The sequence below is a fragment of the Balaenoptera physalus genome (genome assembly GCF_965194825.1).
Source record: "Balaenoptera physalus genome assembly, chromosome: 15".
Lineage (NCBI taxonomy): Eukaryota > Metazoa > Chordata > Mammalia > Artiodactyla > Balaenopteridae > Balaenoptera > Balaenoptera physalus.
In genome coordinates, this window is record NC_138894.1 from 46,871,732 (window position 1) to 46,893,322 (window position 21,591).

Consider the following 21,591-nt stretch of genomic DNA (forward strand, 5'->3'; position numbering starts at 1 on the left):
AGCAGTTCTGTATTAACCATAGGACATAATAGGTTTTAATTCTGGAGAATGGCCAGTTCTGGTTCTAAGAATCTCTTGGCCAAGATTGTCACAGAACATTAGGCCCATAGAGTGTGCCTTCCCCATTTCCCTGGACACTCACACCCTATTTTATCATCCCAGGAAGGCAAGTGATTGCCTGCAAGTGGCTGTAAGACTAGTGCCCGGACACTCTGCCTCACCCCACCCGGAGGTGGGGTGAGTGAGATGAGTGAGTGGTGACGAGGGGCAAAGGTTGGTCCCCAAGTCAGTGGGCAGGACTCTTGAGTTCCAGCTCTGCTCTCACTACCTGCAGCAGGATGCCTCTGAGATCTTCTGTCACCTGGGGAGGTGAGGATAACACCTTCCCTCATCCCACAGGATGACTGTGGGGTCAGAATGTGAGGAGAAGGCTTTGGGAAGAAGATAAAACCCTCCACAGAGGCCACAACGTACTTTCTCAAGAAGGACCAGGCTTGGAGGCTACCCGTGCTTCTGGGCCCTTTTCCTTTGAAGGTTGCACACATCAGCCCTGGAAGATAAAACCAGAAAACTCTCCAGCTCTCTGGGCCTGCTCACATCCACCAACCATGCCTCTCCCCTCCAGCAGCATCACTGCCCACATCCCGCAAAGGTCCTCCTCCGCAAGGCCCAGGGACTCCTGAAAATATCAGGGGTCTTCTCATAAGTGCCAAGCTTGGTTTTCTTAAACTTATTCCGATATTTTCTTAGACTGATGAAAATGGAGATACGGAGGCATAAATTACGTTTGGTAGTTGACGCAGATAAAAAGGCTCGGGGTGGCCTCTTCAGAGGAATTTGGGAGTTGCATGTTCTGCTTGCTTTGATAGAGAAGTCCTCCTCTGCCCTGGCTGGTGTTATCAGAATTAAACGTTTGCTGAGCAAATGGTCAGTCTCATTGGATCCACCTTTACAGCCCAAAGGCCTTCCTCCCCTCAGTTGAAAATGCTCGTTCCCCCAGACATCGAATCCTTAAATCAGGGGGAACACATGTGTAGTTTTCAAGGCTTTCCAGGTGCTGGGGCTATGATTTTACATCCTTTTCTTCCTTTCTCTGTGCGGTGAGTGGGGTCTGCGACTACATTTGCGTGAGACTGGATGATTTGGGCAAAAGAAACATGTTCAGGAATTCAGCTTCTTTCATTCCTCACCGCTTCTTCTAACCACAAAGGTACTGCGGTTGAGCCCCACTTTAAGAAAGCCCAATACACACCAAATCTCATCAATGGAAACTGATAAATTAGAGGGTGATTTTTCACATTACAGAAAGATTGTTAACTTTTCAAAAGGTTTCCCCGCAGGGTTCCTTTAAATAGTGAGCTCCCCCACTGAATTTAAAGTGTTTGTTTACAGATCATTAACTACTTGACTGAGAGGTTGGGGAGGGGGTGGGGGAAGAAGCACTTAAAAGGTAAAAGTGTTAGAAGCCCTGCCAATTTTCGATGAGCCTGGAAGGGTGATGAAACATCCCTGAAATTACGGCCGTTAGCAAATGTGATTCAGTTTACAGAAATTCAGTTTACACATGGCTTTCCAGGAACCCTTCAGGTTGGCTGAGGCAGGGACCACAGGACGCTGGGGCCTTGCCTCCCTGGTTTGGGGTGGCTGGGAGAGGACTCTGGCTTTTCTTAGAGTCCTGTGTGTGCCCTCATGTGCAGTGGGTACCAGGCTCTGACATGAGGCCAAGCTTTGCCACTGGCCTTCGGGCACGGGCAACAGAGACCTTTCCCCTTGACATTTAGCCTGAGTTTGTGGGAAGTTTCTTCCTGGTTCTCTCTGACCTTCAGTCTCTTTGGCTCAGGACTCATCTAGGTTTCCTGCTTGAAACTTAGACAGGTAAGCTTTGCAAGACTGTGCCCCAGGAGGTTGAAAACCACCACCAGGCCTACTCTCTGAGTCTGAGAATTAGCCTGGGGACCAGACCCAGCCCACACAGGCCTGTAGGTTTTTTCTCATCCCTGCAAGTTCATAAGGGGCATAGGCCCATCCTGGCCAGCTTCTAGGATGGCCCATAGTAGGTCTCTTAACTGCGTCCAAGACTCCTGCCCTTGATCTGGTCTCAAGGAGACTCAAGACTGGCCTGGGAGAAAGAACTCATCCATCTAATCCAGTCTTCTCTTTTTAAAGATGAGAACACTTAGGGCCAGAAAGGGGAAGGGATTTACTCAAAGTCATGCTTAGCCAGGGAATGGCAGAGTTGGGATTGAAGACCTTCAATTCCTGACTTTGTTCTAGCAGTCTCTCCAGAGGAATGAGTCCCTAACATCCTAAAGGAAGAAAGGAATCTGGAGAGAGTTTCAGTGGGACCCATGAAGGAATGGATTGGGCAAGGCCTCTTTAAAAGTAGTTCCCCAATTCCCCCAAATAACCTGAAAAATAACCTCAGGTAGAGGCAAGCCTGTGCCCACACATGTACACTCCCTCACACCCCACCACACACAAACAAATTCCTCCAATAAGGATTCAGAGTGGGAGTAAGGTTACCCCCGCTCTTCCCGTGGCTCTGAAGAGAAGAAAGAGGGGAAATTTGGAGGGAAGGTCAAGGTGATGATTGAAGAGACACAGAGGTATAGGAAAATCTCCACCTTTCTTGCACAGTCATTTGTTGAAGATGTGTCAGCAAGTACAAGCCCATGTGAAACTGGCAGTGCTACATCTGAAATAGATTATTTAAACTGGGGAGGCAGGGTTGCAGGAAGAACATGGCTATCAACACTTGTTTGTCTGACTCAGAGGAATAGAACACAGTGAATTCTGCCTTGGTAGACCACTCACCACTCATCAGGGGGCAAAACAATCAGGGTGGGGGGGAAACAAAACAGGACAGATGACCTTTCATAGTTTCACCAGCGTTCATGTGGCTGCATCCATTATTGTAAGAAAACGTGATGTTTGAAAATAAGAAGTTGTGGAAGGTGAATCCTTCACAAAAGCCCTCAGAGAGTTTATTTAGATGACCATATCCTCTGTTATCAACAGGATGGATTGGTGAGTAATACTTTGATTTAAATGTACTACCTGTTGGGCCCCATTTGCTCTGGGTACACCTCGAGCTTTGCTTCTCTCTGGGCATCAATACCTGCTTTTTTCTTTTGTCTAGAAAGTCCTTCCTCTTGGCTCTCCAGGTCCAGTTCCTAAGTTCCCTTTTTCCTAAAGCCACTCTCCTCCCTTCCAAATGGAAGTTATTTGTCTCCTTTGAATTTCCGTTGCAGTTTATCTGTACCTCTCTTATGACACACTTTCTACTTTGGAGCAGAGCGATTCCTTTCCAGGCTTATCTTCTCTACTAGATGGAGGCTCCTGTAGGGAAGTCTGTGTCTGACTTTTCTTTGCGTTGCCCACAGAGGTAGCCCATTGCTTCGGGCAATACAATCGTTTACTGAGTTCGGGCACTCAGTAAATAGTTGTTGAATGAATGCGTGAAAGAATGAATGAATGGAATTTATCCTGGGTACACACGTCTTGCATAGTGAGGTACACAGTTAAACAAAGGAAAAAAAAACTGTCCTAAGACAGTTTGTCTTCTTATGAGCTGCCCTTCCAGTCTCCTCGAGAAGTTCCACCATTCTAAGGCAAGAGCTTTAAATGTAATAAAAATGTATCTAATTCATGATCAAGTGAAAATACTTAGGGCCCAGAGCCAAAAAATATTATTGGAATGAACTTTTTTCAACACCCTAAATTTAACCAGTTGGAATTCTTTTTTTTAAGTACCATCCTATTCAACCTTTTGAAATGAAGGATTTGCCTTTTAGTGGGAAATCTGCATTTCAACACAAAGATGGAATACAATGTCTTTGGCTTACTTATTCTTCAGAAAAGCAAGTTCCTTTTTTTTTTTTTTGAATTATATGCTTTGCTTATGTTAAAGACAGAGATTGCAGAAAATTTTGTTTATGCCTGACAGATTGGCGGCTTGCATTTTTTGCATTTTTATAGATAAAGGGGCATGAAAGATGTCATCTCTCCTCCTCACTCATAGAGTGGATGCCTAGGGTGAGAACTCTTAAAAGGTGAAATTAGTAATGTGTTGTTAGGTAGTCAAGGCTCTGAGATGATAGACTTGGTCAAAAAAGAAAAAAAAAAAGTTCAGTGAGTGATTGATGAGATGAAAGTCATTAGTGAAGTCTCTACGAATATAAGGACCATGAACAAGTTTCAGCAAAGAAATTCTGTAGTGTGATGTCTGAAGAATTCTTGTTTGCTTTGTGTATACGGAGCATCATGATTCGGTAAAAGCTTAGCTAGTGAAAAAGCATAGTGATGGGGAAAACACTCGTGTAAATGCTCATTTCTAGAACAAAAGGGAATGCAATTTTGACAATATCAGAAGGTTAATTAAGAAGTCTGTGAGCAGTGATAAAGCTGGCACATTTTCAGTTCAGATTGACACAACTCAAGACACAGGCATTGCTAATGTTGGCTCTATAATACTCTAAAAAGTCACAGGATCTGAGAGATGGGGGCTGGTATCTGTCTTAAATGGAGGGTCAGGAGCTAGAAGGAGATTCAATGGATTTGCTTTCCAGTTAGATGAAGAAGCCTCTATCCTAGACTAGCTGCACTGTTGTTATTATTGTGATTTAGATCCAGTAATATTGATAGAACTGGAATTGGTTCGTTCAGGGAACCTTACAAACTTTTGGGATGCATTTTAAGTGTAGTCTGTAGGTTGGCTACTGGCTGAGGGCAGAGAGGGGACTTGAGAATGTTGGAGCTAGCAGGGATGGTAAGTGTCCTTTATTTTGGCCTGTCACCAATATAGAGATCCCTCCCCATCACAGTGGGTTGTCATCTTCTCTTTTTTTGAAGATGCAAGATGAGTGGGAGGTCACGCTTCACAGGGTAACCCTTCCTCTTGGGGATGGCTCTACTTCTTTTGTGCCCCATCTTGCTGGGAAAACAGGGAAGTTATCTAGAAACATATGTTTAAGAAAAGAAATACATAAATGAACATATACATTTTCGTGAACAGCAAACATCTATACGTGTATCTACTCCTCTAGAGAGGCCTGGGTTTTTAATTCATATAAAAGTCAGCACCCGGAGCAGTCATTCAGTGTTTTGGAAATAATGCTTTGTGCTCAGCTGTTTCAGCACATTTGTAGATCAGCGGTATTACTTGTTGATTGGTAGACAGTGATGTGGCTATATGACACACCCAGTGATTAGTTTCAGAAACAAATAACAGGTCAGTAGTAAAGGAATCTTTGAGATGTTCTTGGGGAAACCTAAAACTTGATTTAATGATCTTCAATTCCAGGGACATCCCACCTGGTTTATAGAGCTCTGTGTCAAAAGTTGGTCCCAATGCATATAGAAATCTAAAGTGACCGATGCATAACATTCAATCAAAACCATTCCCAATTTTGTGGCAGATTTTTTAATGAGACCTGAAAGATAAGATCAATTATTTGTTACTCAGCCATAAGGAAACATTGCAACCTAATAATGCATAAGGCATTTCAGAGGCCCTAAAGTGGAAATGCTGGGTCTGGAGAGACTTTTATGAAACAGAACAGGTTAAAATGCTTTTCACCAGAGGAGTACAAGGCATTTGAAAAGATTAATTCAGAAGAGGGCAACACATTTGAGAGTCCAGAAAGGGAAACAGGAGTCCAGTGCTTACTGCATCCGTGCAGCGTGCCATAGCTGCATTTGCAAACATTTCCGCTTTTATGGAAGCAGTGAGGACACCATCTGCCTGACATAAGCTGGTTTGGATGTTATGCAAAGAGCGTTCCCTGTTTGAGTCTGGGCCTGTTCCCTGTCCTGGTCAGTGAGGGAGGGTGGAACCTTGGATTCCGCATGGAGGGATCCTTAGGAATTTCCCAAGCTTGCTCTGGTCCTAAAGGAGGTGAGTCCCAGACAGAAGGGACGAGAGCCTCATAGCCAGTGGATCTCTGGCTGCCAGGAGAACATCAAAGCTTCCAGCTTCCATTCCTCCCCTCATGCTAAGACAGCACTTAATGAAACTGGATTGTGCATACGAATCACCTGGAGTGCTTGCTAAACATAGATTCTTTTACTCTACACCCACTTTCCCAGTCCCAGTTTTTGATTCAGTAATTCTGAGGAAGGGCCTGAGATGTTGCATTTCCAACAAGCTCCCAGGTGATGCTGATGCTGGGCTTGGGTCTGCACTTTGAGAACCACTGGCCTGAGAGAACCACCAAGGAAATAAAGAGAGCATAGCTAGACCGCCCACTTCCCTGCCAGCCGCCGGAGCCCACCTCTCCCTGGGGAGAAGGAAAATGCAGGTGGGAGGAGAAGAGGCCCTCAGTCAGGGGCAGCCTGGGAAGGCAGAGCTGCTGGTTGAGGGTGATGTTTAGAAGCGTTAATTGTGAGACTCTACTCTGCCTAAAGTGTGATGGAATAATTGAAAGCATCGTAGCAGGAAGTTAAACCCTAGGGAAGCTATTAACAATTCAGCATTTCCAGTTCCTGTGGGAATGTTGATTCTACTTACCAATGAGAACGTGTTCAGAGATGTGTTTGGCGGGAGAGGCTGCAGAATCAGCTGGGGTCCCCATTGTCTTTGGTTTGACACTCTTCGTGGAGGAAGAGAAATGCAAGTATGAGTCTCTCTCACGAAGACAGTGTCAGTAGCTTGTTAGGCTGATAGGAATGGTTTGTTTCTCTTCAGCTGGCTGATTCTGCAGGGGAAGCAGAAGTAGAGGATGAAAACAGTGGGGGTGAGGCAAGGTGCAGGAAGTAGATCAGGTGTTTTCCAATTTTGAAACCAAGTCAGTTCATTTGGACCTTTTGAAAGGTCCGCTCAGCACCTCTGGGCTGGACTCTTGCCCAAGAGAGGTTGTTCCTCCGAATGGGTCAAGAGAAAGAGATCCCTTCTCACTGGTACTTCTTGAGCAGTACAGACCAGGGTGGGAACGACAGAGGGGAGGAGAGAGATGGATATCCCAGAAAAGAGCACTGGACTGGGGAGTCAGGAGACTAACTCTGATCTTCACTTTTGTGGTTAACCATCATTATAGCTGTGAGCCAGTCACTTAATTTCTCAAAGCCTCAGTTTCCCCACCTGTAAAATGAAGGCATTAGACTCGATGATCTCTAAGGTTTTTTACAACTCAAAACCAAACCCAAAACCAAATAATGGTGGCAGATACTCAGACACTCTCCTTGATGAGCCCTCACTTTGCCCTGTGGCCTAGTGCTGTGGGGAACTGGGCCAGGCTGCTACCCACAGAAACTCAGCTTGCTCTAGGCCCATGGGTTAGTAGATGAGTTTGCCAACAGGAGACGCATGCAAGTGGTCAGGCCTGGACCAGGTTAACGGTTCTCCCATTGCTTGCTGGGGGTCTATTTGAGGCACCTCAAGGTCTTCCCAGAGTAAGTGGCAGGGAATATGAAATGAGTCTTTCCCAGTGTGAGGGTCCAAGTACCTTGTTGCTTTTATGCTGGGGTCACAGTAATCAGTTGTATGGGTCTCCTAAGAAACGGACTTCAGCCTTGGCGACAAACAAACTTATTAAATAGCTGAGGCAAGAACAAGTGCAAAACTGGATTCTCAGATTTCTCGTTGAAAAACACTATGACTAAATCTGTAGTTAATTTTACCCTTGCCTCTCAATTCACAGAACATAGGCAGTTAGATGAAGACATGCTTGCTTTTTAAGTCCAGTCTTCCTGCTTTTGCTGTTTCATTTTGTGGTGTTTGTTTTGTTAGGGGTCGGGGAGGAGGACATGCCTCTGTCGATGGTCTCGGGCTAGGCGGAGGCTTCGTGGCAGCCTCCCTGGGCAGGCCCAGTAACAACAGATTTATGCCTCTGTGTAAGAGCTTCCACGAGCAACACGCCATTGTCACCCACCAGGCTCCTCATGAAAGGAAACCTTGTGCTGACTGCCCTGGCAGTTCTTGGCAGCGTGATCTATAGAAGGAGAACAGGATGTATTTTACACTTGAGACCTGCTATCCTAGAGTATAACAACAACTCTTCTAAGTGCTCTTAATATTAAGCTAATGGAAAACATACTCTGTTTACTCACCATCAAAGTCTGTTTTTCTTCTCTCCCGCCTCCCACAATCATCACAAACTCCAAGCCTCTAGGACACATGGAGTGTCCCTGCTCCATCTCTCCTCCAGTCTGTCTCAAGGTTGACCTCTCCATGCTTGGTTAGCTCAAGGTGGACTTGGAAAAGCTAGGAACTCACCACATAAACCATACAATCCCCAGGTTGCACAAACCAAATATTTCCTTTCTCACAAAAATCTCACTGCTAGAACTGCTTGATTTACGGCTGGATTTATGTTTATCAGTGTGAGAAGTCATTTTTCCTCACCAGAGTGCAACCCAGTGCAGTAGAATAGAGAAGGTGGGCCACTTTTTTCAGGGTGCTGCAATTTTTGGAATGCTCCTTCGCTCCTTGTCATTGAACGGTAGGATTCCTTACCCTTAATGTGAGGACTTGGCCAAAGTTATCTCAACCCCAGAAGTCTAATCTTTATTGCCCACTGCTTTGTGCTGTAAGAAGCCATGTCTACATGGGGTACTCCATGGATAGAATTCCAAGTCCTGAGATGCCCAAGGTTTCCCTATCATTGAAGGTGCTGTCATAAAAACAGAATGGGAAGAGTGGGACAGGAAAGGCAGAGTGGGACTCTGTTCTAGAAGAAAAGATTCACAAATCTACTCATTTCCTGTTACCATATTGTTTTTTGCTTGAGCTTGTGTTTAAGTAAAGTAAATGTATGCATGTAAACCAGCCTTGCAGATAAATCCCCCCATTTTACCAGGCTGCCAATCATATTACCAATTTTCCCCTTGCTATTTGCACATCTCTTATTATAAGACAATAATCAGACAATAACAAACAAATGAACCAAAGAACACCCCCCCTGCTGCCCCATACCTAAAACAAACTCCCTTCCCTTTTGTCAAAAAAGACCAAAATTAAAAACAAAACAGAACTGTGGGAAAGAACTCACCACTGTTCTTTTGATACAGGCCTTGGGCCTGTTAACTATCTGCAAGGCTGTTGTAATGATGTTAATCTATTTTAATGGAATTGAAATGTGATATCCTGTGGTTTAAGATGCACATTGTTTATAGCTTTAGTGCTTGATTTTGGGTTTCTTTCACAGATAAACTTCTGCACTGGAGGGGCCTCTCCTCCCCTCGTTCTACACACGGAGCTCTAATCCCCACGCCCGGGATGAGTGCAGAATATGCCCCGCAGGGTATTTGTAAGTTGAGCATTATTTCTTCTACAAACGTCCATGTGTGTAGAGATGAGAGTTTCTGGAAATTACCCTTACTTTTTAAGTACTGAAAGGAGTTATTTCCAAAATACATTGGCATCTGCATATGTATATTCCATTACTCACTTGGCACCCAGCTCCCCAATCCATTCAGCCCCAAGTGGCTTTTTTCCCTCCCCTTTTTCTCTGTCTCCTTACTGAAGGCATGGGGCTGAAAGCAGCTCATCCCTGCGGGTCTTCTCCCCAGGGTCTTGTGTGGCTCCATGGCTGGTGACTGCATACGTCTGTGTGTTCAGGGCCCATTGTATTGCTGGACGTTCACTCCCACGGCCTCATTTAGGACTTCGAATTTACTCCATGGCATATGTCTTTAGCAGAGGCCAGAACCGAAAGGAGTCAGTTCACAGTTACTCTAGAGTTATCCTCATGCATGTTATATATGCATTTACGTGTGTATTTAAACATGGTATATTTTTATATATGCATCGTACATTATATATGTGCATACATATATAATTTCTATTTGTTTTTCTCCTAGATTTAGAGAAAAATGCATAGCATTGTTGCTAAAATTCAAAGATACCATCCCCCCACCCCTGCCATCACTACGACTACCACCACCCAGTTACTTGTTTAAGCCAACTTTTATAGTGGGGACCTTCTTATGAAATTTAGATCTGTATGTTTACAGAAATGTTTTTGGGGAAAAAATGTTTTTGAAAGATGTTGTTTTAGAAGGTAATACAGTTTGCTTCTCTCTGTAGGAATAAATGGTATGAGTCATGCATGGCTAAAAAGTCAGATGGGGGGGAGGGGGAGGGGGCCGGGGGATTGATTCCACCCCAAACACAAAAAAGCAGGTTCAAGAAGAAAAGAAGTGTGGCATCTAATTTGTATTTAAGGAAAATATTTTTATTTTCAAAGTAAATGAAAAAAATAACCTTTTGTGGAAAGAAAAAAAGAAAGGGAATGATGTGTCGTGGAGAGGGAATAACAGAGAGCAAGATGCAGGAGTTGGGGCCTTAAAGGTGACTGGTTTTCAGATGGGAGGTCAACTAGACCCAACCTTCTTGTGAATGGTGTCTGCAGGGCAGGGCCTGCATCCTGAGATCAGACTCCAAGCTAGTTGTTTATTTTAATTAACTCCTAGGTAATCCTAGGTAACAAAGAGTTATTGTATGAATTTCACAAGCCCTCAGGTCCTGAGGGCTGGGTGGTGCAGGGGTTAAAGGCACCTCCCCGCCACGCACTGCCCCCCGCACCCACAAGCCTAGCTGGGCAGAAGCCTGGGTTAGGTCACCGATTGTACAGAGTTTAGGGGTTTGGACTCATGGTTTCAAGTCCCTACATGCTGACTGGGTGGGGAGAACTCGCCTCGTTTTACTGGGGGTGCCTGGGGCCCTTACTTGGCTGTGGGAACAGAGCCACCCTTGGAGGGAAGGGGTAGGAAGGGAGTGAGTTCTCTCTCTTCCGCTGGATCCTCCTGAGGGCAGGGAGTTTGATCTACGGGGTGGGAAACCAGTGGCCTGATAAGGAGCCCCTGTCTTCTCCCTGCTTCCGGCAATGGGAGGGAGCCTAGTTTGCTGGTGCCCACGCTGGCAGGACCAGTTTAGGAGTGACCAGAACAAGGTATGTGGAAATGGGTTGCAGGGATCCAGAAAGTTCTGAAGCAAAACTGACCCGCACCCCACTCAGCTGCCTTAACCAGCTGTCCTTGGCTTTCAGAGCATTTAGCACTGACCTTGTGGCCTCCCTGCTGGGTGGACCATGGGCAAGGGCCTTAAAATCACCCCCTCTTGCTTTCTTCTAACCAGGGCCTCCTCTAGGCCTGGGAAAGCCCGGATTCTGGATTCCAGTCTTTCCTCCAGAAGCCCTTGTGGGTGTGTAACGTGTGGTTAGTCATCATTCGTGGTAACTAATCAAACCTGGTAATAATGAAAACTCACATTCGTGTTAGACCTGATAGATTACAGAGAGCTTTTATATACGTTTGTCATTTGAGCCTCACAATTCTTTAAGGTACTGTTTTTTACGCTCATTTTCCAGATAGGAAACCTAAGACTTGGAGAAATTAAATGACTGTCCCAGAGCTACCAGCTAGTAAATAGTAGAGCCAGGGGTCCCTCATAAGACGTCACTCTTCTAAATCATGACTTTTGAGCCTTGGTGACAAACTGGGAATGGGGTTATTCCTCTCCATACAATAAAATGAAATAAAGTAAAAGCTGTAGGTGAGCTAATAGCTGATTTTAACCGTTTTGATGCCTCAAGTTCCCATGCTCGGGGCCAGGTCTCCATTTATTGCTCTAAATCAAAACAATCCCAGTGAATGCCCAATGAGGCTCTCAAATTGAGAAGTTGATTTTCATCAGAGTAAATGAAGAATATTATTATATTTTACACGTCAATAAATCAATGTAGCCCTAATTTTGCCACACAGGAAATCAATTCTGGTCTTTCTAAACCATCAAAGATGTTATGAACAAAGTAATTTCACAAATTACGGCAAGTAACACGTTTATTGATGACTGCAGTTTAGGAATTTAGAATCTGTGAGCACTGTAATATAATATGGTGCGCTGGCATGAGCTGAGTGAAATACAGATTATATGGTGAAACTGTAATGCATCATTTGCTATTAGTGGACTGGTAATAATTACCAGTTTCAAAGCAGCTCTTTCCATGTAATCTTTAGTCTCAATCGTAACAGCCCTTCTCATTGACATTATGATTACACTAGCTGCCCTCATGATCTAGAATATCTAGTTGATGGGAATACTAAAATGCGGTAGTGAAAACTGTATGTTGTATGCTCATTATAAGATAAAATGCCATTTTCTCTGACCTGATGTATGAGAGAGAGGGGAGGGTAACAGCACAGTGTTAACATATTGTAGCATGATCACGTAACTGGCTTTGAAAACAAAATTTTAGGAAGCTCAGTGCAGAAAAATAAAATGGACTTTTCTCATTTAAGCCTTTTTAAAAGGATCCAGATGAGATCCTTGATGTAGTGCTATATAGATTTCGGCATTTATCAATGGCTGCATTCATGGTGCATGCAAAACCAGCGTCGCTAATTATGGGTCCAGTCCTGGGTTTCAATAGAATATTATAAGGTAAAATATGATTTAAAGGCATTTGTAGTGATGAAAGTGTTAACGACTTGCTTCAGCTGACAAATCTCCTTTTTACTTACCCAATTCAGATTGTCAGGCTAAATGTATGATAATAACACAGAGTCCTAGAGAGGCAAAGGAGAAAGCCACAGAGGGTCACGGTAGTTGGAACCAGATAGTTTTTTTCCTGTCTATTTAGGACCCAAGTCATTGTTCAACAACAACAAAAAATTTATGAAAATACTCTCAATGATGCTTTTTATTTCCCTTTGAAGAGAGGAGGCAAACAAAAATAGGCAGATAATGTGATACTAATGTCAGCGTTTTCTTTCAAAATCTTTCTGCCTTTTTTTTTCCCCCTCCACATTAGCAAATGTTTGAAACCTAATTTTGGTATCTTATCATCTAATCTTGTTAAAGAGATTTACCCAGGAGTGGGATATATTGAGTGAGATTATAAATGCATTGTAAAGTAAATTACAAGGTCAGGGCAGGGAGTCCATTATTCCGACAAGTGCTTGAGTGAGGCTGGCTTGTTTTGGAATATGAGTGTTTGGGGCCCCTGAGAAGACGCTGCCAGCTTTTCTGACTTGCTAAATGGAGGAATCATAATTGATTAATTCCTCATTCCCACTCTTTAACTCCATGGTGAATTTTTTCCTTTCTCAAAAGTTACTGACAAATACTATCTGTGGCCTTAAGGAACTCCTCTTAAAAAGGGGAACTAAAGTATATTTCTCATTTGTGTTTTATACAGTCTTTTTTTGGAATTCCTGGGAAGTTACTGATTTTTCTCATCCTAGTCCTTTGGCCACCAGCATCTGAGCCCTTTTTAATGCTGAGTTGACTGGTAAACTGTTAGTTACTCCCTTGTTATATGTGTTTTTTAGTTTAGCTATCACCGAAAAGGAATGATTGGGAAGTCAAGCTGGCCCCTCTTTGCCACAGCGGCATTTCCCACTCTCGGGTTCTTTTCAGCGAGAGAGAAATAATGTGACTTAAGCAGGGCCCCTCTCCAGACGGCTTGGCTACTGGCCAAAGAGTTGACTAGCTGAACTGTATCTTTCTGTTTCTTTCTCAACTGGAGCTGAGGCTCAGCTGAGGGCGCAGGATGTTGTATAATTTGGTTCACGTTGTTAGCCTCTCAAAATAATGAGGAGGGGGCTAGTGTAGCATTTCTCAGCCTGCTGCCCTTCATGGTGCTGGCTGCTTTAACTGTTCTTAAACTAGGATGCTGTGTCTGCTTAAGTTGGCACTAGACACTCCACCTAACTTCTCTAGACTCGCATTTGTTCGACTGGGGCGACAACTCCTAAAGATTTGATACGGCCTGTTGGTTAAATCTGAATTAAATTTCTCTATTGAGATTTTTTTGTAACAGCCCTTGAGATAAAAATGGGAATCCCCGTGGGGTGTTGTGGAACCAGAATTGGGACTAACTGACCCTCACACAGGCTGGGATTGTGAGGATGTTGGTAGTCTCTCTTCCACGTAATTATTTCATGAGTACCTTCTCATTTTTAACAATATCAACAATTAGTGTGTTTCAGGCTAAGATTAAAAGCATCTCTAGGGCCATAGAGAATTGTAATGAGTTGACCTTCTCTTTTTTCATATCTCCATGAAATGATTGCCTATTTAGAAAGTTCACCTGCCACCCAGGGGGATTTAGGAAGCAGGAGTTTCCCTTAGGCCAGGCTGTCCAAATCCCTCGCTTAACGGGCGAGGAAAACAGAGGTACAGAGATGAAATGGCTTGCCCCAAAACACAGCTGGTGAAAGACTGGAAAGTTCAAAAGACGTTTGCTGAATTTCTCTAGAATGTAGGGATCCTCATCCTCAAGCTTGAATTGGTCTAGATCGTTCTGCTTTGAAGACTGGATTTAAAATTCTTAGAACTGAGTCAAATGGCAGGAAGACTGATTTGACAAATATTTATTGGGCATCAACCTCCAGATGTGCCAGCACCATCTAGGCACAGGGGATAAGGTCAGTGAGGGCTTAGGCCGTGGGGTTGAGGGCTGGGGGCAGGGAAGGCTGGAGGTGGAACATAAATAAGCAATTGCTGATGCCCTCCTTGGTGATTAAACATTGATGTTGGTGTTGTATTATTTTGCAGGTAAAGATGAGCCCAGCAGCTACACATGTACAACTTGCAAACAGCCATTCACCAGTGCATGGTTTCTCTTGCAACACGCACAGAACACTCATGGATTAAGAATCTACTTAGAAAGCGAACACGGAAGTCCCCTGACCCCGCGGGTTGGTATCCCTTCAGGACTAGGTGCAGAATGTCCTTCCCAGCCACCTCTCCATGGGATTCATATTGCAGACAATAACCCCTTTAACCTGCTAAGAATACCAGGATCAGTATCCAGAGAGGCTTCCGGCCTGGCAGAAGGGCGCTTTCCACCCACTCCCCCCCTGTTTAGTCCACCACCGAGACATCACTTGGACCCCCACCGCATAGAGCGCCTGGGGGCGGAAGAGATGGCCCTGGCCACCCATCACCCGAGTGCCTTTGACAGGGTGCTGCGGTTGAATCCAATGGCTATGGAGCCTCCCGCCATGGATTTCTCTAGGAGACTTAGAGAGCTGGCAGGGAACACGTCTAGCCCACCGCTGTCCCCAGGCCGGCCCAGCCCTATGCAAAGGTTACTGCAACCATTCCAGCCAGGTAGCAAGCCGCCCTTCCTGGCGACGCCCCCACTCCCTCCTCTGCAATCCGCCCCTCCTCCCTCCCAGCCCCCGGTCAAGTCCAAGTCATGTGAGTTCTGCGGCAAGACGTTCAAATTTCAGAGCAACCTGGTGGTGCATCGGCGCAGCCACACGGGCGAGAAGCCCTACAAGTGCAACCTGTGCGACCACGCGTGCACACAGGCCAGCAAGCTGAAGCGCCACATGAAGACGCACATGCACAAGTCGTCCCCCATGACGGTCAAGTCCGACGACGGCCTCTCCACCGCCAGCTCCCCGGAACCCGGCACCAGCGACCTGGTGGGCAGCGCCAGCAGCGCGCTCAAGTCCGTGGTGGCCAAGTTCAAGAGCGAGAACGACCCCAACTTGATCCCGGAGAATGGGGACGAGGAGGAAGAGGAGGACGACGAGGAAGAGGAAGAAGAGGAGGAAGAGGAGGAGGAGGAGCTGACGGAGAGCGAGAGGGTGGACTACGGCTTCGGGCTGAGCCTGGAGGCGGCGCGCCACCACAAGAACAGCTCGCGGGGCGCGGTGGTGGGCGTGGGCGACGAGGGCCGTGCCCTGCCCGACGTCATGCAGGGCATGGTGCTCAGCTCCATGCAGCACTTCAGCGAGGCCTTCCACCAGGTCCTGGGCGAGAAGCATAAGCGCGGCCACCTGGCCGAGGCCGAGGGCCACAGGGACACATGCGACGAAGACTCGGTGGCCGGCGAGTCGGACCGCATAGACGATGGCACTGTTAACGGCCGCGGCTGCTCCCCGGGCGAGTCGGCCTCGGGGGGCCTGTCCAAAAAGCTGCTGCTGGGCAGCCCCAGCTCGCTGAGCCCCTTCTCCAAGCGCATCAAGCTCGAGAAGGAGTTCGACCTGCCCCCGGCCGCGATGCCCAACACGGAGAATGTGTACTCGCAGTGGCTCGCCGGCTACGCGGCCTCCAGGCAGCTCAAAGATCCCTTCCTTAGCTTCGGAGACTCCAGACAATCGCCTTTCGCCTCCTCGTCGGAGCACTCCTCGGAGAACGGAAGCTTGCGCTTCTCCACGCCGCCCGGGGAGCTGGACGGAGGGATCTCGGGGCGCAGCGGCACGGGAAGTGGAGGGAGCACGCCCCATATTAGTGGTCCGGGCCCGGGCAGGCCCAGCTCAAAAGAGGGCAGACGCAGCGACACTTGTGAGTACTGTGGGAAAGTCTTCAAGAACTGTAGCAATCTCACTGTCCACAGGAGAAGCCACACGGGCGAAAGGCCTTATAAATGCGAGCTGTGCAACTATGCCTGTGCCCAGAGTAGCAAGCTCACCAGGCACATGAAAACGCATGGCCAGGTGGGGAAGGACGTTTACAAATGTGAAATTTGTAAGATGCCTTTTAGCGTGTACAGTACCCTGGAGAAACACATGAAAAAATGGCACAGTGATCGAGTGTTGAATAATGATATAAAAACTGAATAGAGGTATATTAATACCCCTCCCTCACTCCCACCTGCCACATCCTTTTTTCATCACCCTCCCCTTTCCCCATCGCCCTCCAGCCCCACACCCTGTAGGATTTTTTTCTAGTCCCATGTGATTTAAACATACAAACAAACAAACAGAAGTAACGGAAGCTAAGAATATGAGAGTGCTTGTCACCAGCACACCTGTTTTGTTTTGTTTTTTTTCTTTTTCTTTTTCTTTTTTTCCTTTATGTTCTCACCGTTTGAATGCATGATCTGTATGGGGCAATACTATTGCATTTTACGCAAACTTTGAGCCTTTCTCTTGTGCAATAATTTACATGTTGTGTATGTTTTTTGTTTTTTTTTTAAACTTAGACAGCATGTATGGTATGTTATGGCTATTTTAAATTGTCCCCGATTCGTTGCTGAGAAAACATGTTGCTGTTTCCAGTTCCGTTCTGAGAGAAAAAGAGAGAGAGAGAGAAAAAGACCATGCTGCATACATTCTGTAATACATATCATGTACAGTTTTCTTTTATAACGTGAGGAGGGAAAACAGTCTTTGGATTAACCCTCTATAGACAGAATAGATGGCACTGAAAGCAAATCTCTACAAGCTAAATGTCTGTCTCTAAAGGGTTAAATATATCAATTGGAGATGAAGGAAAGGCCTTGAATTGACAAATTAACAGAAAAATAAAACAAGTTTATTCTATCATTTGGTTTTAAAATATGAGTGCCTTGGATCTATTAAAACCACATTGATGGTTCTTTCTACTTGTTATAAACTTGTAGCTTAATTCAGCATTGGGTGAGGTAATAAACCTTAGGAGCTAGAGTATAATTCTATATTGTATTTCTCACAACAATGGCTACCTAAAAATATGACCCATTATGTCCTAGTTAATCATCATTTTCCCTTTCGTTTAATCTTGTAAGCAAAACTGATTATACCAGTATAAAAGCTATTTTGCTCCTGGTGAGAGCTTAAAAGAAATGGGCTCTTTTGCCCAAAGTTTTATTTTTTTTAAATGATGATTAAATTGAATGTGCAACGTGCAAAAGCTCTGGAACACGATTAAATACATTAGTAAGGAATTCATTTTATGAAGATAACTTGTTTTAAATAATGTCTTTTGAAAAAAATTCTGGCACCAGAAGAAATAGATCCAGATCTACTTGGTTGTCAAATGGACAATCAAACGATAAACTTTAAGACCTTGAATAGCATGTTAAAAAGAAGAGACTGACAATAAGGTTTGACAGAGGGTAACAGAGGAAAAAAATATGTGATTTATTAGCACAATGTGGTACTATTTGCCATTTTAAACTAGAACAGGTGTATAAGCTAATATTGATACAATGATGATTAACTATGAATTCTTAAGACTTGCGTTTAAATGTGACATTCTTAAAAAAGAAGAGGAAGAATTTTAAGAGTAGCAGTATATATGTCTGTGCTCCCTAAAATTTGTACTTCATTTCTTTTCCATACACTGTGTGCTATTTGTGTTAACATGAAAGAGGATTCATTGTTTTTATTTTATTTTTTTAATTTTTTCTTTTTTATTAAGCTAGCATCTGCCCCAGTTGGTGTTCAAATAGCACTTGACTCTGCCTGTAATATCTGTATCTTTTCTCTAATCAGAGATACAGAGGTTGAGTATAAAATAAACCTGCTCAGATAGGACAATTAAGTGCACTGTACAATTTTCCCAGTTTACAGGTCTATACTTAAGGGAAAAGTTGCAAGAATGCTGAAAAAAATAATTTGAACACAATCTCATTGATGAGCATTTAAAAAAAAAAACTAAAAAAAAACTTTGCCCGCCATTTACTTGACTAATGAGCTTACTTACTCGGACTCAACATTGCAAGCGCTGTGAATGGAAAACAGAATACACTTAACATAGAAATGAATGATTGCTTTCGCTTCTACAGTGCAAGGATTTTTTTGTACAAAACTTTTTTAAATATAAATGTTAAGAAAAAAAGAATTTTTTAAAAAAAACACTTCATTATGTTTAGGGGGGAACTGCATTTTAGGGTTCCATTGTCTTGGTGGTGTTACAAGACTTGTTATCCATTTAAAAATGGTAGTGGAAATTCTATGCCTTGGATACACACCGCTCTTCAGGTTGTAAAAAAAAAAAACATACATTGGGGAAAGGTTTAAGATTATATAGTACTTAAATATAGGAAAATGCACACTCATGTTGATTCCTATGCTAAAACACATTTATGGTCTTTTTTCTGTATTTCTAGAATGGTATTTGAATTAAATGTTCATCTAGTGTTAGGCACTATAGTATTTATATTGAAGCTTGTATTTTTAACTGTTGCTTGTTCTCTTAAAAGGTATCAATGTACCTTTTTTGGTAGTGGAAAAAAAAAAAGACAGGCTGCCACAGTATATTTTTTTAATTTGGCAGGATAATATAGTGCAAATTATTTGTATGCTTCAAAAAAAAAAAAAGAGAAACAAAAAAGTGTGACATTGTACAGATGAGAAGCCATATAATGGCGGTTTGGGGGAGCCTGCTAGAATGTCACACGGATGGCTGTCATAGGGGTTGTACATATCCTTTTTTGTTCCTTTTTCCTGCTGCCATGCTGTATGCAGTACTGCAAGCTAATAACGTTGGTTTGTTATGTAGTGTGCTTTTTGTCCCTTTCCTTCTATCACCCTACATTCCAGCATCTTACCTTCATATGCAGTAAAAGAAAGAAAGAAAAAAAAAAAAGGAAAAAAAAAAAAAAAACCAATGTTTTGCAGTTTTTTTCATTGCCAAAAACTAAATGGTGCTTTATATTTAGATTGGAAAGAATTTCATATGCAAAGCATATTAAAGAGAAAGCCCGCTTTAGTCAATACTTTTTTGTAAATGGCAATGCAGAATATTTTGTTATTGGCCTTTTCTATTCCTGTAATGAAAGCTGTTTGTCGTAACTTGAAATTTTATCTTTTACTATGGGAGTCACTATTTATTATTGCTTATGTGCCCTGTTCAAAACAGAGGCACTTAATTTGATCTTTTATTTTTCTTTGTTTTTATTTTTTTTTTATTTGGATGACCAAAGGTCATTACAACCTGGCTTTTTATTGTATTTGTTTCTGGTCTTTGTTAAGTTCTATTGGAAAAACCACTGTCTGTGTTTTTTTGGCAGTTGTCTGCATTAACCTGTTCATACACCCATTTTGTCCCTTTATTGAAAAAAATAAAAAAATTAAAGTACACAATGTAAGCTTCTTGTGTCCTCATTTGACACACTCTGTAAATTACTTTCAAGAAAATAACAGGTTTTAAGAGAAGGCCAGTCAGTCTTTTTCAAGATTATTTCTATGGGCATTTTGATGCGTGTATTATACCCTAAAGGAACATAAAATACTTACTATATTAAAATAGACATATCTCAAGCCATGGAAATAGTTCAGACTTTATAATTCTAGAATAATTTTCGAGAAATGGAAAGTGTTTTCAGTCTGATGTTAAAAACTTCCCCTCCATCTCTTAGCAGTAATCCATTCAGATATAAATGAAAAACTTACTGATAATAGCATCTTAAACCTTTATTCCCTTTGGATTTTTTTGTGTTCTTGTTGTCTAAAAGTTCTTTTCTATTCTCCCATCATGCCCTATCTTAGAACATAATGTAAAAAAGTTGTTTTTTTTTTTTTTAATCAGCTCTTTTGTTTCCACATAAGAGTCTTTCCTCATACCAAAAATAATCCCACCCCTCAAATCTAAAAATCCAGAAACGAAAGCATCAGGTAAAAGAGAGAGGGGGGGAAAAAATAAAGAAAGAAAGCAGTAACTAGGAGTTTAGCCAGCTTTGGCCAAATCTGTGGAATCAGCCACTAATTTCCTGAGATATATGGTGGTTTGCTTTGTGATTCTGAGATCCTAGGGACCCTAGTTGGGACAGATGTTGTAGCTGTTTTTATAGGGTCTTCCTGGTTGATAGCAAATGAGGTTGGGAATACCCTTCAATTATCTTTTGGCCTACCAACAGATTTATAAAATGAAGCAACGTCTCTGAAAAGCAAGTTAGGTCTGTTTTAAAAACCCCTCCTTAGAAATCTGTGTTGTCAGTTTTACAAATACTGCATGTTGCAGCATCTATTTGCTTTATTAAAACACATACCTCTGTGACACTGTCTCCCTGTTCCCAGTGTAGATGAATGGATACGACCTTGTTCTTCTTTTTGTAAAAACAAAAACAAAAACCGTTCTGTTGTCTTGTGGTAGCATTTCTGTTGCTCAGTTCTTATGCCCTGGTGCCTTGTGAGGTGGCCTTTTCACAGAATGCCTTTTATCTGAGGCAAGAATTGTTTTATCTTTCTAAAATATAGAGAAAGTAAGTGTATTTTTTAAAAGTCTGTTTGGGTGGGAAGCAGAGAGTGGAGGCAGAGAGGAATCCGGTAAGAGATGATCTGGGAGAGCATTAATGGTACAGGAGCTGGGATGGAATGAGGGGGTACTTGCAGAACTTGATAACTGGCAGTGAAGTGAGGGGTGATGTATGTGTTTTAGATGAGTTTAACTTCACAAGTGAATCCAGAATGCTGTTCAAGACAGATAGAAATATTCTTCAAGTGCCCTGCCAGTTTCAGACACGGTGACTTCTGCTCCACCATATTAAATGTCCATAAAACCGCTGTGTGTTCCTATTACTCTTTTATTAGGAGCTATGAGTACAGCTGTGCAGGTTTTATGTACAGTATTCATTTAAATTTCTCAGTATATGATGCTCTTAGTGTAATTAGGTTTTGCATCCTGACAGACAGAATTAATGGTGGATACTGTGTGCTTGTATGCTCAAATTTCTTAAAGGGGGAATGGGGAGGGTGCAAACATCTGGTGATAAATCACAGATTATGTTTGATTTACATGGTCCCAAAGTTAAATAAATTTATTGGGAGACAGGTTCTTCAGGGTTCTCAGTCTCCTGACTTATTGAAGTCCTTTTATAAAATATTTCTGAAGCTGCGTGAACAATAGAAGCCTGAAAACCTAGGCAACAAGAATATAACTTATAAATGACATCTTGTATCTGGAACCCTAAACTTAAAAATCTTAATATA

The 21,591-nt window shown here is 43.2% G+C and overlaps 1 protein-coding gene and 1 long non-coding RNA gene across 13 annotated transcripts in view; one reads left to right on the forward strand and one right to left on the reverse strand.

Moving 5' to 3' along the window:
- The window catches only part of BCL11A (BCL11 transcription factor A), a 124,191-nt gene that overhangs the window by 99,434 nt on the left and 3,166 nt on the right, over positions 1 to 21,591 (forward strand). For 5 of the 12 annotated variants that reach the window (XM_082426723.1, XM_082426725.1, XM_082426719.1 and 2 more), the window contains 2 exons: positions 9,144 to 9,245; positions 14,498 to 19,746. In XM_082426723.1, the coding sequence (XP_082282849.1) occupies positions 9,144 to 9,245; positions 14,498 to 16,518 (2,123 nt within the window). In that variant the 3' untranslated portion in view covers positions 16,519 to 19,746. Of the gene's footprint in view, positions 1 to 9,143; positions 9,246 to 14,497; positions 19,747 to 21,591 lie in introns of those variants that run through there. The other 7 variants (XM_082426721.1, XM_082426728.1, XM_082426730.1 and 4 more) reach the window with 7 other exon arrangements.
- LOC309643738 lies at positions 4,751 to 10,889 on the reverse strand. Its single transcript, XR_014254041.1, has 2 exons — positions 9,459 to 10,889; positions 4,751 to 6,695 (listed from the first exon to the last, which is right to left on the reverse strand). It is a non-coding gene; the product is annotated as an uncharacterized lncRNA (long non-coding RNA).